Source organism: Octopus sinensis, linkage group LG3, assembly GCF_006345805.1.
Source record: "Octopus sinensis linkage group LG3, ASM634580v1, whole genome shotgun sequence".
Classification (NCBI taxonomy): Eukaryota; Metazoa; Mollusca; class Cephalopoda; order Octopoda; family Octopodidae; genus Octopus; species Octopus sinensis.
Window position 1 is genome coordinate 8,076,533 of NC_042999.1, and position 17,786 is coordinate 8,094,318.

General features: G+C 36.2%; 1 protein-coding gene across 2 annotated transcripts in view; it reads left to right on the top strand.

Annotated features, from left to right (window-relative positions):
* Positions 1 to 17,786, top strand: part of LOC115209404 (follistatin-related protein 5-like) — a 409,770-nt gene that overhangs the window by 222,277 nt on the left and 169,707 nt on the right. For both annotated transcript variants that reach the window (XM_029777801.2, XM_036500843.1), the window contains one exon: positions 6,152 to 6,878. In XM_029777801.2, coding sequence (XP_029633661.1) covers positions 6,152 to 6,878 — 727 coding nt within the window. The remainder of the gene's footprint in view (positions 1 to 6,151; positions 6,879 to 17,786) is intronic.

The window sequence follows — 17,786 nt, forward strand, 5'->3', positions numbered from 1 at the left end:
TTTGCAGTCTTTGTAGTTGTTTTGTAATAGTTTTCCAGCTGTATAAGGCCTCTACCACCTTCGATACGTTCTATATATAGCCTTTCTATGACAGATTTTGGGTAGTACAATCTAAATCCTGTCATTATTTTTCTTGTTTTCCACTCTATTATTATTATTATTATTATTATTATTATTATTAGTATAAGGGATAATTCTGTTTGCAATCTTCACATTCTGGCTATCTCTCTTCCCAGGTCTTAAAATTTAGGTAATGTCTTAATTTCCTTAAGAGATTTATTATTGTCTGGTTAGACTAACCCCCACCCACCACCATCACCGCCGCCACCACATCAGGTGGGTCTGTCTTTGCTACTTGGTCTTGATAACTCTACCCAGATCATTATATATAATCTCCTTGTCTTTCAGGACCAACACATCCCAGAGTATGGTCGCTTTGTCAGTCACCGACACCTTGTCCGATGTATGCAGCATAATTTCCACTTTGAAAGCCTTAACTTTGTCACTTTTGTATATGTATTCTCACCTGGCTTTGACGAGACAGCAACAATACTCTTAATCGTTTGGGTGGTGTATTCTAAATGCAATCATTATCGCTGCTTTCCATTTACTTTGGTTATTAATTCTTATTCTTGTTGACAACATTTATAACTAGAACTTCTTACTTGAAAAACTGAAATAGTGATTCTTATTAATACAGTTTTTATTTAGCGCTTTACATATTAATCTAATGTGTCTATGATATACATTCCTAACCTTTTCATACATTTGTGCTTACGTGCTTGTCTGCGAATGTGTGGTACTTCTTATCTTGCTTGTTAATTCCTAGTCTTTGAAAGTCTGTGTTTGGAATAATCTTCTTATGAGTGTATATTTATCTAAGACGGCATTAATGCTTTTAATAAATCTTCTCTTCAAAGTTGTCATGAAGCATTTTTGCAACTCAAGTCTCGTTTCACTTACTCGAATAAATCCGTGTATTGTCTGCAGCGGTGTCTTTCTTTTCAATGACATATTGCTGCCTTTTGGAATAGGTTAGCAGGGGTTCTTGTCTGCGATTTAAAAGTATCTGCCATTTTCATTATTCGATCTGTCTACTGAAATCGACATGCCCTATACTATGATAATTTTATCTTGCTTTTTGAGTATTCTCTGCTGTATATATGAAGTCTTTTAATTCTGTTCTGCAGGTTGTTGTTTAATCCCGTGTCACAGATATATTCTATTTTTTTTCTGATTTGTCCTGGTTTTCCATAATATTCATGAAGGAGATTTTCTTCCGAACATTTTATTTAACATAACATTTTAAATTTAGATTTTTATCATTAATGTTTCCAGACACCTGCTTACTACTTCAGCTTGAGTTTTCTAGGTATTACCGTCTTACCGTCCCTGAAGGCATTCTTATTTATTTTATAAACGTTATGTGTCACTTTACACAAGTGATATTGATGTCAATATGTTCGGTGTCTACGACAACCCAATTTTGGTTTATTTGTATGTTTTTGTTATTCTATCATTAACTTCTATCTTCGGGTTGGTAATTCTTTTGTCCTAAGGGACATGTATCGATTTTAATTCTTTAATTAGATTATTGCTTATTCACAATTTCCAACATCAATAATTTTCTACCTTTACATCTTTCACATATACTGTTTCGCTCATATTTTCTTTGGTTTAAGCAGTATTTGGTCGATAATTTGTAAAGATTCTGGAGTTAAATGCTTCTTATTTTCAGTTGTTTGTTTTGCTTCTGCCAACTTCCTGTTTGTCATTCATGTTCTCCATATTTTTCATTTTAACATTTTTATATTTATTTTCGTTGTTTGTATTTTTTATTGTTTCTTTCCCTTTATTGTTTGTATACACATTATGTGTCTTTACTTTTTGAATTTGTATTTCTGTTTGATATCATTTTAGATCTAAGAATCTATTTTCTTAAAAGCCTCTTGAGATACAAGGTTATTTCTGGCGCACGGCTATTTTCTCTCCGGATATTTTGAATATTTATTATGATAGGTTCTGTAAAATATATTTTTATAAGACGGATATACATTCCTTTCGAGCCATATAAATTTTAAACTTTTATTTGTAGTCCTTCAACAGTAAATTCTGCTCGTTTATTTGATTTACCATTATATTTATTGTCGTTTGCTTCTGTTCGTGGTGGCAAAGCATTTACCGTGCCCTACTCTCCGTATTTGTCATGTACTCATTTCAAAGTACGAATTACAGTTTACGAATGAACCCAGACATACCGTATTGCTTCTAATCTTTGCTATAGTTTTGCTTTGAGATGAATTGGTTTGAAGCAAGTGCTGTTGTTGTTGTTGTTGTTAAGCAACAAGACGGGTAAGGGTGATTAGGTGATGGTCTAGGGTTTAGGGGCGGGAGATCCCAGACCTTGGAAAAAAAAACTTTGGTCGTCTTGTTGTAGTCGAGGGCTCTTCGTTGACGCCCTCGAAGTCGCTGGAAAGGAGATCTCCAGATCCAAATTCTTGAACCGTTGATGCTAGTGCTGGTTGCCTTTTTGCTCTGTAAATGTGCTTCCGCGAATTTGTAAGCCAATGGTTGGATTGTACCGTAACAAGACGCAACTTACTGCATTTATATAAGCACAATGCCATCGCATGTGTATGGTGATAATGACTTGAATACTGAAATAAGTAAAACTCAGTGTGTGGGCGAGGAGGAACTGTATTTCTATGAAGTCTATTAAATCTGCACACTTTACAAGGTTTTGATCGCTCGGTTTGTGATGTTTAGTATTAACATATATATGGCATTATTTTAAACTTGCTTTAGTCTTGTTTCCCCGTATTGATTATTAAAAGTCGACTAAGAATAATTATGCAGAATAAATACATCGCCTCAGAACAATGATAAACGATCACAGAAAAAAAAAGGTATGTTTGAAATAAAATTTCAGTAAAGTTTAAAATAAATAAATATATAATGTTTTTTAAATATTATTGAACTATCAGAGAATTCAGGCAGCAGGCTATCGATAATATAAAACAAAAATTATCGATGCTGGTTGGCCAAATAATATTTTTGAAAATTTTATCGTCATCTATTATGAGACTCGACAACTTTGATCGTTCGTTCTAATATCAATGCATTGTATGCATTATACATGCATAAATATATTATATTAATGCAAAATGCAATTAAATTTTATGATATAAGTTTATGTATTACATTTACGGTTATCCGTCTATTTTACGTCGTTTCTCTTTGTTTGTGTTTTGCTTCCATTATCATTTCACCGATGTTCTTGGTTACTTTTAACGCTGCACAAAACTGATGTCTGTTGATCTTTCACTCAGTGTTGTCTTCCGTACTATTTTCCTATGACCGAATTACAACTGCTTTTTTTGCTTCTTATAGACGAGACACATCCTTTGGTTAGGCAAGACTTTTTTTTTCTTAATCAACATTGCACGCAAACTTTGTGATGCGACATCTGTAAAGAATAACGAGCGCCGCACAAATGTAGACTGGCATCGCTTGACAGGGTTTTTTTTTTTAGCATTTCATTTACTGAGTTAGTTGCAAGTTCGGTTCAAGCACTGACGCCAGAAGATTACAAGACAATTGCAGTTGGATTCTTCAGTGTTGTAATCCAGTGCATGGGGAAAGATGATCTGGGAGAAGATTTAGATGTTTGCATTCAATAAATCGATTTTTCTGAAGAACGTGCATGTGAAATATTCAAATTATTTTCTCAATCATTGCCTGCTAGTGGTGTGTCGTAACGGAGAGAGGAAAGGAGCATTCAAGATGGACTGCACAATTATTATAGAAAGTGCCATAATACATACACACACACACACACACACACACACACACACATATATATATATACATACATATGTATATTAACTAACTCATATATATTAAATGATATACTATGTATATATATATATATATACATACATACACACACATACATACATACATACATACATACATACATAGACACACACACACACACACACACAACACACACACACACATATATATATACATACATATGTATATTAACTAACTCATATATATTAAATGATATACTATGTATATATATATATATATACATACATACACACACATACATACATACATACATACATACATACATAGACACACACACACAACACACACACACACACACACCACACACACACACACACACACACACATATATATATATATAATATATATATATATATATATATATTATATATATATATATATATAAAACACGCCTTATTGATTTCTTGATTTCTAAAAATCAAAGCCCTGATCGTGCAAATATTTAAAGAAATGAGATTTCTGTTTATTCCTCAACTAGAATTTGATAATCATGGCTCTGACAGGATTCTCTTACAGTTTTATTTTAAACTTTTAATTATTCTGTCAGCAAGTTTCTTCAATAACACCGATTCTGATTTGCACAATCCTTTCTGAATTTCCTTAGAAAAGATTTCTCTCTTTCGAAGTTTCTTGAATTATATTGGCTTTAATGATCTGCCATCAATTTCCAATAGGATTCTAGTCAAAATCGTCTCAGTTTTATGATCTTGATAAAACTATTGATTAACAGGGTAGAATTGGTCAGTTATATTGCAAGTTTGGATTAAATAAACTGTTCTATAAATGGAAAACGGAACTGTAAAATTTCCACTGTGATATACCGCACAATAAATGGTACTTTGATGACAAGGAATGGTTGATCCAATATCTTGACTGGCCGAATACTTCGACAACGTTATGCCGCTATCTCCAAATCTCCTTAACGGTTTCAAGTATTCTCCCTTCATTATTTCTCTGAATCGTCACAGACATCTATGATGGCCATTTGAGAAGAGAAAAATCTTGATTATTACGCGTAACCAACATTTACAAAGAAATTGGGTTCTTTTCTTTGTACATTTCAGGAAATTGCTTTCATCAACAATGCTTATTTTTTCGAGAGCAGGTACTCTCGTACACAATATCTGCTGCAAATTCTCTATTCTTCCAAGAATTTTCGAATTATATGTGTGGCTACATTGCTTTTATCGCTAGCAGTGAAATACTTCAATAAAGACATGAAGTCCGGCTGCTTATCTCTAATGTTTAATTTTGTCAGCTTTCATTTATCGCCTAAATATAGAACTATTTTCTGTCAGATTTTAAAAACTTTACACCATCTTTCTTTCTTTATTTTCGTGGATTATTCAGTTCGGATAACCGTAGTCTCGGATTCGATGCGTCAGATTAATTCGTTCCGTTTCTCTACAACATGAGTTCAAATTTTGCCAGACTCTGCTTTGCTTTTACAGTTCTACAAAAACGCCAATATTTCGGGGGGTGGGGGTGTAAGTTGCTTAAATTACATCGACCCCCAGTGTTCAACTGGTATTTATTTTATTGATAAACCCGAAAGGATAAAAGGTGAAGTCGACCTCGGCGAGATTTGAACTCGGATCGTAAAGACGGACGAAATGTCGCTAAGCATTTTGGTCTGTTTGCTAACGATTCAGCAAGCTCGCCGTTGAAAAAAATGTTGCCAATATTAGTAACACATATATGAAGGTCACTTCAAGCGATTAAGCCCTTATCACACTAAAACCCTGTGTGCGTAAGTGTGAGTGTGGATGGTCCTGTTTCATTGGGAAGCATTAATATTTATATTATTGTGAGTCGCAGTAATTATTTACATATGAGAACAAAGAAAGAGAGTGACTGAAAGAAAGAGTAGAGCACCGCACTGAATGTTTTACAGTATTTGATTTCACCTCACTCTACATCCTGGGTTGAATCTTCTTAATTTTTTTTTTGTATTTCGACACGCAATAAAATAAACAAAAGACGAATAAATACCAGATATATCGGAGATTATTCGATCGCCTATTTTCTGTCATAACAAATTTAAGGTTATTTCGTTTTTGGATTTGGTTTGCAAGATTCTTTATATGAGTTCGTGTGTTGAAGCATATTCTGTTGTGTCTGGGGAGAGTCATTTTCTTTTTGTACCTTATAATGTAACACACCCACCGGTAAAATCTAAGGTTCTTTCGAAATATAAGAAACCATTATAATTTGAAATTAGAATCACCGGTGAAAGCCGAAATATAGCTAATAATTTGTGTTTTCTGTTTTGTAGGTTCACCATGGAAAATACAAAGAGCATACCAGTGAGGTTAATGCACATCACAGAAAAATTCATCCTAGCCATAGGTGGATGAATCTGGAGACTGCTGATTTCTTGCCAGAAAAAGGTCAAGATGAAAACTGGAAAAAACAGGATTCTCTAAGTGACAACTTTTATAACTGGGAAGACAATGGCATTTGGGAAAGTCAGTCTGATGTTTTGAGTAAAGGCAAGTTGAAAAAACTTCATAACTTGCATAAATTTAAAACAACTGCCAAGTCTGGAACACAGCCTGAAAGTAGCACTACCACTGGAATCAAGACAACAACGACTAGCTTCTCGGAACCAAGCAAGAAGGATAATTTCTTGAAATATGAAGAATCTGATAATCTTAAACAATCAACTGATGGACACAAGAAACGTCTGTCGTACTCAGAGGAGGAGCCGATGGGAATTAACAACGGGTTCTTTGAAGACACCATTGAAAATACAGGTCAAATCTTTGTCGGAGATGTTAAAAAGACAACTGGATCAGGTAAAAAAGTCGAAATTGAATACAAAACGAAAGTTACTGCATCAGTTGAGCCTCAGCGTGCAGTGCCAAAGCCGGCCAACTTGGTTCACCCTGGGTTTACAACAAAAAAAGATACCGTTACTATCAAAACACTAAAAAAATTGCCGAACACTAAGAGAGTAACTCCAGCGGTTCCAGCAGCACAGCTTGCGAAGAAACACCATGGTAAGTTCCTTATTTTAGCTTTAATCGAAAGAAAAAAAAAACATTTTTTTTTACTCCTTATATCTCTATATCCTTTCACATATCTTTTATCTCTTTTCCTGATTTTAATCATCGGATTGAAGTCATGCTGGAGCACCGTCCTCATCCATATCAAACTTTCTACGTACTGCTATCTAATGTGTATTTTATCGATCTCTGTTTATCGAACTGCTCAGTTACTGAAATTTAGAAATAAATATGACAGTTGAGAAAAGTAGTACACGTATGAAAAAAATAATTAAAATGGAGCGGGGGGGGGATACAATGAAAGAACAAGAAGAAGCGGAATGAAAGGAACAAGGAAAAAAGAATAAAGAGACACGTAATGAGAGAAAGAAAGAAGGGACGATTAAAAGTACGATACTTCGTGTTATGTATTGAGTGCTTTGTCAATGCTAAGTTTTAAAGTCACTTGGGAATATATTTATAAGACAGAGGAAGTGTATGACAACAAAATATATTGGGTTTATGGCATGCCAAGACGGCGAGCTGGCAGAAACGTTAGCACGCCGGGCGAAATGCGTAGCCGTATTTCGTCTGTAGTTACGTTCTGAGTTCAAATTCCGCCGAGGTCGACTTTGCCTTTCATCCTTTCGGGGTCGATTAAATAAGTACCAGTTACGCACTGGGGTCGATATAATCGACTTATTCCGTGTGTCTGTCTTTGTTTGTCCCCTCTGTGTTTAACCCCTTGTGGGCAGTAAAGAAATAGGTATGCCAAAACGACTGGCAATCATCGAACAACTCTATCCAGCCACTCATCCATCGTCTCTGGTCACTATTTCTAGGAGGGACGTAGTGTTCAGGCACTTCCTTCATAAGAGATTCTTTATACTTTAAATGGTGTTCTCAAAATTGCTTCAATTATGACATGAAAAATACCTAAATTGCTCAAACTTTTTAATTCGCAAATTTGAATATTGTAAACGAGAGGTACTTCGTCTGTTACCAGGGCAACGGTTCCACTTGGTCCAATCAAAGGAACAGCCTGATCGTAACATTAACGTGCAAGTGGCTGAGCACTCCACGGACCCGCGTACCCTTAAAGTAGTTCTCAGGGAGTTTCAGCTTGACGCAGAATGGGACAAGGCTGACCCATTTGAAATACAGGTAGGACCCATTTTTGCCAGCTGAGTGCACTGGAGCAACTTGGAATAAAGTGTCTTGCTCAAAGGCACAATGCACCGCCGGGGATTGAACTTACGACCTTACGATCGGGAGCTGAATACCGTAACCACTAAACCAGGTGCCTTCACCCTTTGAATATCTCAACCCACTGCTAAATAGTTATTATTCACTTTGCAGAATTATGCTGCAGATAGTTACATGAATCGGTATGCACCGAACACATGTACAACTGTGTGTGCATGTGTGTGTGAAGCAGAGAGAGAGAGAGAGACAGAGAGAGAGAGAGAGAGAGAGAGAGAGAGAGAAGGAGCGGTAAGTTCAAACGTGGATGTTGAGTATTGTTCCGTTGAACAGAGTGACTAACCACCAGAAGAAAATTGGTACATGCCTAAGGCCTGATGTACACAGGCTGGACAACAGAATACAAAACATACAGATTTGTGTGTGTATGCGTATGTGTGTATGTGTGTGTATGTATGTGCGTGTGAGCGTGCGTGTCATAGGTGATGACTTCAAGTTGTTTTCCTGTAATAATTGAAGTTTGCGCTGTAAGTTTAATATTTCCATTAAAGAGTCTAGTTTGAGGATCAGGTTTCGGATTCAAATATATAAAATTGTGTTCCATGAGAAAAAGTAATAAAATTACTGTAAGCAGATGAATGTGAGCGTTCAATGTTTATCTGAGAAATAGTGTATATGGATGTATTTATGTGAATACATTGGCATAAACTTATGTGTTTGTGTGTTAATTTCAGTAACAACGCGAATCCTAATAGCATAACATTTTCTAATATGTATGTATGTATGTATGTATGTATGTATGTATGTATGTATGTGTGTGTATGTATGTATGTATGTATGTATGTATGTATGTATGTATGTATGTATGTATGTATATGTGCAGATTTGTATGTTTTGTTTTATGTATGTATTCTCATGCATATACTTACATGCTTATATATACATGTATGTATGTATGTATCTATCTATCTAAATCTCTCTCTCTCTCTCTCTCTCTCTCACTCTCTCTCTCTCTCTCTCTCTCTCTATATATATATATATATATATATATATATATATATATATGTATTATTGATACTGTTTTTGCAGCCCAGAAGTTGTTGATCAAATATTTTAGGTGTGGTTATTCATAGACGAATCTAAATGAGATGTTATTAAGTTTCGTTGCTTGAAATAATGGTTCTGTCATTGCAGTTCTGTATAACCCCCCACCCCACCCCCATCCAGTGTGCTTTTGCTTGCTTGGATATTTTTAGGAAGAAATAGAATCGAGGAATTCAAGATAAATTTGGTTGGCGTTGCATGTTTTTGATGTCGGAGAAGAAAGAACTGAATTATTACATATCATATTTACATTTTTGCCTGATGCAGTTTCGTCCTTATGGATAGAGGAAGCGGCTAGTTGAAACAGAACAAAGAACAACAAAAAGAAAGCAAAATCAAAAACAAAAAAAAACAATTCAATCGATTGTGTGGTACTATAGAAAAATCATACTACTCTCTCTTTCTTTCTCCTTCTCGTCTTTTCTGTTTCTCACACACACAGACGGACCAGTGGATTAAGTTGCTTAATTTGTCAGAAATAGCAGTCAAACCCCTCTCCCTGAAATCACACTCTATTGTGCCCAAAAGAAGGACACATTGGATAAGATTATCTTAGATTCACGTTCTTTATGAAAGACGACGGGGTGGTCAAGGCTAGAGCGCTCTAGGCCATTGGTTTGTTTAATCAATGATGACATAGGAACACGCTAGTTTGATGAAGAGTCTCCCACAATTTCTTTTTCGATTCTCATTCAAAATGAACTAAGGGGTAATAACTCAAATCGACCAACAGTATGAGTTTGAATGAATGCGATAGGTTGTCATGAGCTGCATATCGTATGCAAATATTTTCTGATTTGAAATTTACTTCTTAGTTCGAGAAAGACAACAAATACCCAGCGGTAATTGTTAGCAACGCACAAAGAAAAAGGGAGAAAATTACAAGAAATTCACACTTCAAATTTACATGTTTTGAAGAAAGAAAATGGGATCTGTAAAGCTATAGAGAGACTTCGTTCTGTTAGATTCCATCAGCGAAGCTTAGTCTAACCAAAGCTGCCGATCTGTTAACAGAGATTTTTACGTTCAGATAAAGTGTTAGAAATAAATTTTGACCAGTATATATTGCATAACTAAAATATAAGATTATATCCACATAATTTTATAAAAAAACATTAGATAAAACATATTTCTTTTGATCATAGGATACAACGTCTGCTCTTTGAAGTGTTGCGTTCAAATGGAAGCAACATAACAACCATGCGCTTCAGAGCAGAGATTTTTCTGTAAATGTTTTATCTTCCGCTCTGATATCAGTGATTTTATTTCAAACAGATATATTTTAAAAATGTATTTAAATGGATTTAAATAATAATCATGAGAGATTAGAATACAGAACCTATTTTACAAACATGCTGTAACAAGTATATAATGCATATATAGATATATAGATATACATATATATAGATGCATATGTATGTATGTGTGCGTGCGTGCGTGTTTGCATATATTCATAGCTTTTTTGATATATTCATAGCTAATAAATATATATTGCATACATGAGTATATACCAAATATGTGTATATGTATGTATTTCTATATCTACGTCTGGAGTCGCAATGGCCCAGTGGTTAGGGAAGTGGAGTCATGATCGTAGGATCGCGCTTTCGATTCCCAGACAGAGTGTTGTGAGTGTTTATTGAGCGAAAATCCCAAAGCTCCACGATGCTCCAGCAGGGGTGGTGGCGAACTCTGCTGTACTCTTTCACCACAACTTTTTTCACACTTTCTTCCTGTTTCTGTTGTACCTGTATTTCAAAAGGGCCGGCTTTCTCACACTCTGTGTCACGTTGAGTCTCTCCGAGAACTACGTTAAGGGTACACGTGTCTGTGGAGTGCTCAGCCCCTTGCATGTTAATTTCACGAGCAGGCTGTTCTGTTGATCGGATCGACTGGAACCCTCGTCGTTGTAACCGACGGAGTACCACGATGTATATATCTGTCTACTGATGTCTCTGTAATCCTTGTGGATTAATGTATTATTAAATATTACGTTTAGAGATGGCATTCCTAATAAATATAGGCTGGAGTATATCTGCTTAGTCTGGTGTATAATGTATATTTTTATATATTTCCGGAAATGGAAAGGTCTATAGGAATTGTGACTGGTGGTGTAATGTTGCGATTCGTCAGACTGAATAAATATTTTGAGAATTTTAGTGTATATTTATACGAAATTGGGGTCTTCTCTGTAAAGTACTGAGAGAAGTTTTGTAATAGAAGAAGGTAGAGGTTGACTGGATTTGAGGCGTTGAAGTGGGAGTGAACGTGGTGCGTCTTTGTTGCAGTGTGTTCGGGCTAAATTTGACTGTTGGCATAAAAGGAAAATAAGCACAGTATATCCATCCAAAGATAAAAGTATTTTAGAGAATATAAAAAAATTTTCAATTAGATTATGGCTGGGAGATAACAGTTTACGCCAAGTAGCTGCCATCAGTTTCCATCTGACACCTGATGAAGGCTGGAGGGTATATCAGCCGAAACGTTGTGTTAACAACAAACAAGATGAGGACAAATATCCGTTAAATGTAAATAATGTAAATAATGTAGATAATTCCTCATCTCTTAAATATAGAATTGTATTATGGTCACTTTATAATCTAAGTTAATGAAAACAACAAAACCATCATTGAAATTCAAGCTTGTATTTTCAAAATTTAACCCTTCTTAAGCCTTGGTCCCGATTTCTTTTTCTTTTTGGTATTGGCTCGATCAGAAAGGGTGTTGCCCGGGCAACTAGGGCAACATCGCTGCATCTGCCACGGCTTCATAGTCTCTGTTGCGGCTGTTCATGTCACGTCTTACAGCCTTTACACTGTATAATTACAGGTATACCCTGATACACATCCATGCTTACATATAAAGATAGAAGCCTTGATATACACACACATACACTCTCCTGTCCTGAAACACAAATATTCACATATCGGCGCATAACCCTCACCACCGTCAACCCACCAACATCTGGTGTAACTATTCTCAGTTATTTTAAGATTTCCCCACATAGTCATAGATGTAAATGGGAGGTAACAAGCTTGCCTCCCAACCACATGGTTTCGGGTTCAGTTCCACTGTGTGGTACCTTTACCAAGTCTCTACTGTTGTCTCAAGGTATTCAAAGCTTTGTGAGTGAATTTGGTGATCGGAAACTGAAAGAAACCCGTCATATGTATATATACATACATAAATACATACATTATTGCATTGCTATTTTCATTGAAACTTCTTCACTGTCCTCGTTCTGTTAACGTTGTGGCGTTCAGACGAGTGTACTGGCATAGATGTGGCAACTTTTGAAATATTGTCGAGGTTTATGCAGCTGATGAGGATAAATCAAGTATACGTTTGGCAGCGTATTTTGAAAAATCCGAAACCGGTACTGCATTATCCGTTATCTAGGTTTTCATTTTTCAGATGTTCTTCCTGGAGGTAGACAATTTTTTCATGTTTGTTCACACACGCATCTTAACTAGTACATACGCAGTGAAGCTATACATTAGCGTCGTATTTATTACGTTCGCTATTTTCCAGTAGATATCGGTGCTTCGTTGTACCATTTATTTACTTTTATGTATATATATATACAAATATATATATGACGGGTTTGTTGCATTCTTTTACATGTTTCAGTCGTTTGACTGCGGCCATGCTGAGCACCACCTTTAGTCGAAAACATTGACCCCAGGACTTATTCTTGGTAAGCCTAGTACTTATTCTATCGGTCTCTTATGCCGAACCGCTACCTTATGATGACAGAAACACACTAGCATCGGTTGTCGAGGGATGGTGGGAGGACAAACACAGAGACACAAGCACACACACACACACACACACACATACATATACACGACGAACTTCTTTCAGTCTCCGTCTACCAAATCCACTCAAAAGGCTTTGGTAAGCTCGAGGATATAGTAGAAGACACTTGCACAAGGTGTCACCCAATGAGACTGAACCCGGAACCACGTGGTTGATAAGCAAGCTCCTTAACTCACAGCCACTCCCGTAACAGAAAAAGGTATATATATATATATATCTTCTTCTCTTACTCCGCCGGTTACGACGACGAGGGTCCCAGCTGATACGATCAACGGAACAGCTTGCTCGTGAAATTAACGTGCAAATGGCTGAGCATTCCACAGACACGTGTACCCTTAACGTAGTTCTCGGGGATAATCAGCGTGACACAGAGTGACAAGGCTGACCCTTTGAAATACAAGTACAACTCATTTTTGCCAGCTGAGTGGACTGGAGCAACGTGAAATAAAGTGTCTTGCTCAAGGACACAACGCGTCGCCGGAATCGAACTCACAACCTTACGATCATGAGCCGAATGCCCTAACCACTAAGCCACGCGCCCTCACATATATATATATATATAGATAGATAGATAGATAGATAGATAGATAGATAGATAGTAGATAGATAGATAGATAGATTAGATAGATAGATAGATGTGCGAGTCTTTCTGTTTGTGTTTAGGTCCCCGTAATTTAACAGTTCTACAAAAAACACCGATAGAATGAGTACCAGGTTTTCATAAATTATAAGTACTGGGATCGATTCACGACTGCAGTCTAATGACTGAAACAAATAAAATATATTTATTCCCTTCTATTGTTTTTCAATCGTCCTCTCACTTCCCTCTCAATCAGCTGAATCGATTAAGGTCGACCGTTTAACATCCTTGTGTAACATCATCAGAAATAACTTCAACGGCTCCTTAACCGGTGTTAATCTCCTGACTTGACTTACCCCCATTTGTTTCCTTACATATTCACTCACCCTGATCATTGCATATTCTAACCTCAACACTACACACCTTATGATATTACAACCGAGCAAGCACCCACAACCACAACGTCACGTCACACCCTACATTCTCATCATACCGAGAACCCATCGCCTAACGTATATTTCATGAAGGTTTTCATATCTTCTCAAAATAGTTTGAAGCTCACTAAATATTTATTCAGCCTGAAGAATCGCTATATGAAATTCTCAGCCCCTGCCCGCCTCACATTTATATATATAAATATATGTATATCTACCTATTTATCTATACCTATATCTATCAGTATATATATGTATATGAATATACAGATATGAGCGCGCACGCACACACACATGTATGTTTGTATCTATGTATGTATATCAATGCCTGAGTAAGAGAGTGTGTTATTGTGAAAATTCTAGAAGACTAAAAATATTCAGATTGTAAACAACATAAAAACAACACCACATTGTTTTTACAAAGGATAATTTTATAATTTTAAAAATAAACAGCGTTATATGGTTATGTTCTGGCTGTCTGATAACGCAAATGGCCACCGCATTCTTTCATCTGTGAGGTGTGAGGAAACCGTGATCAGACGAAACTATGAAACATAAAATTATTATAGATCATGGAGAAACTTGTCTTCCAACTTCTATTTTAAGTTGTAAAATAAGAGAAAAAATATACATTCACTTGATACATAGTTTCACAATTTTCACATCTCTAATATACGATATATATTTTTATCTTCTAAAGGCTTATAAGATATTGATAGCATATGAACCGATTCAATATTCTACGAAGCAGCAGTTTTTTTTTGTGTATTGATAGATCTCTCCCAATGTATTCTGTATGAAGGCACCCGCTGCCTTCAATAGAACGATGCATAGATCGTATGTTCTCCTTCTCAGTAATTTTATCCAAAGAGATAAGTCTGCGAGGAGAAACATAATTGAGAATTTGTATATATAGCAATGGAATTATATTAGACAATATAGGCGTAGCTGTGTAAGTAGCTTGCTTACCAACCACATGGTTCCGGGTTCAGTCCCACTGCGTGGCACCTTGGGCAAGTGCCTTCTACTAGCCTATATATATATGTGTGTGTGTATGTGTGTGTGTGTGTGTGTGTGTGTGTGTATGTTTGTGTGTCTGTGTTTGTCCCCCCAACATCACTTGATAACCAATGCTGGTGTGATTACGTCCCCGTAACCTAGCGGTTCGGCAAAAGAGACCGATAGAATAAGTACTAGGCTTACAAAGAATAAGTGCTGGGTTCGATTCGCTCGACTGAAGGCGGTGCTCCAGTCAAATGACTGAAACAGGTAAAAGAGTAGAGAGTAATATTATCTTCCTAATTGTGATACATGAAACTATGCCGTGCTGAATGCAATGTAAGCGTTTACTGTCATATTGAAGATGTTCGTGTGCACTCGGACGTGGAAAGACATACACTGCAGAAATTGTCTCAAGAGAAAAATTCCCCTTATAGACAATATGTGTGAAAAGCAGTCCACATGGCTAGAATAATGTCAGTACAGTAGTATGCATGCGTTTCTACCTTATAGCAAGCACATCGTTAATAATGGATACTGAATCATTCTTCAGAGCCTCTAAGAACAGGTTGTCCTTATATAAGAACAATAAAAGGTATCTTTGCTGTAGTACACGAAGTTTAGTTCAACTGAAATTAATCAGAGGCACACTTAGCAGAGGTTTATCCAGTCATGGTGAGACAAGCGCTGCAGAAACTATCTCCAGAGAATTTTTTCTTATAGACAGCATGTGTGAAAAAAACAGATATTTGAGCTAGAATAATGTCAATGGACCGTGGGACACAAGCGTTTCTGCATCAATCATTATAAATAATAATTATACGATTGAAGTTCTGCTTATGATTTGAGATCTGAGTCACTTCCTGTCCCTGTTATACAGTTAAAAGTTTAAGCAAACCAAGTCAAGGTGGTTTACAACATTTTCGTCATACTCGAAGGTGTCTAGGAGGTGAAACCCTGAAAACCCTTTGAGAAAACTCTGTATTGATATAAGGGAACATCTATAATTAGAAATGGTTTATATGGAGCTGTAAAAGAAATGCAATAACCCATTGATGTCTTTGTAAAGTTGTTGACTTTTTGATTATTGATGTATTTGCCATTAGAATCTTTGCCGATTGTAACGTAGGAACCTTCCAAGAAGAATGATCTTGTCAACGGGTTGATGATTAAGAATACTTAATGTCCGTCGTCATGAATCTGTCTTTGTTCTCAACACTATTACATCACTTCTAACTCAATGGCGCACAAAAGGAAGCAATGAATTCTTTGAAATTCCAAATACTAGTTTTAGCGAGAACAGAGACAAGATGCATTTGGATTTAAAACTCAGGTGGTTTTACTTTCAACTATTCTCATTTTTATCTAATCTAAAACAAAGTTTAAGCAATAAATTTCTTTCAAGTCCTTTCTCACGTAAACGATTTTCTGATTGTCTGACTGATTTCAAATATTGGCACAAGGCAAAGCAATTTCGGCGGAGTTTGTAAGTCGCTTACATTGATCCCAATGTCTAACTGGTACTTATTGGGGGAATTTGAACTCAAAACGTAAAGGCGGACGAAGGCGTGCTAACCTTTTCTACTGTAGGCACAAGGCCTAACATTTTGGGGGGAAGGGATAAGTCGATCACATCGACCCCAGTACACAACTGGTACTTAATTTATCGACCTCGAAAGGATGAAAGGCAAAGTCGACCTCGGCATAATTTGAACTCAGAGAGTAGCAGCAGACGAAATACTGCTAAGCATTTCGCCCGGCGTGCTAACGATTCTGCCATCTCGCTGTCTTAGCAAGTAATATGGTAATTTTCACAAATAAAACCGATTCCAATAAGTTCTGCAAATTTATTGCCGCATTCTTAATTAAAAATATCTGAAATACATCAGATAGGAATAAAAACGATACAGAACATCACGTATAGTTTCCAAATAATGATTGTCTGTTAATTAAGGAACCGTGCTTTCTGATATTACTGCTGTAGATGTTTTTGCTGTGTAGATGGTGTTGTTGTTGTGGTGGTGGTTGTAGTAGTTGTTAATATAATAATACTACTGACTTTGGTCATAAAACATTTGAAGGAGAAACAGCAGCCGAAAAAAAGAAATTTGGTAGATGTGGAATTAGCGAGGATACGAAAAAAGATGGGTTAAACAAAGGAATACAGAGAATAAGATTTAGTGGGGGGTGGGGGGAAGATGTAAGAGGCGAAGGAGGAAGATGAGGAAGGGAAAAAAGGGGGAAAAAAAGGAAATAGATAAAAAAATAAAAAGAAAGGAACAGATGTTGAATAGGAAAAGAAATTGCAGATAGGGTTAAATAATGAAGATCAAGGTTTTGAAGTATGAGAAGAAGAAGAAGAAGAAGAAGAAGAAGAAGAAGAAGGGGAAGAAGAAGAAGAAGAAGAAGAAGAAGAAGAAGAAGAGAAGAAGAAGAAGAAGAAGAAGAAGGGGAAGAAGAAGAAGAAGAAGAAGAAGAAGAAGAAGAAGAAGAAGAAGAAGAAAGTAGCAGTGGTAGCAACGGCAGTAGTACATAAGAATTGAGTATAAGAATAGGAAAAATAACAGAGGAAAAAGAGAACAATATTAAATTGATCGGAACATCTTTGATTAAGAAAGTTTTTTTTGTGAAGAATTTTAAAAAAAAAAGAGAAAAATATTTACCACGTATACAATTCCTTCAAAAATTCAATAAACTCTGAACCTGAATTCTTCAATTGTTGAATCTCTGTCACTTCTCCGTTTTTCACCCCCACCCCACCCGTCTGTTGGAAACAATGGAACA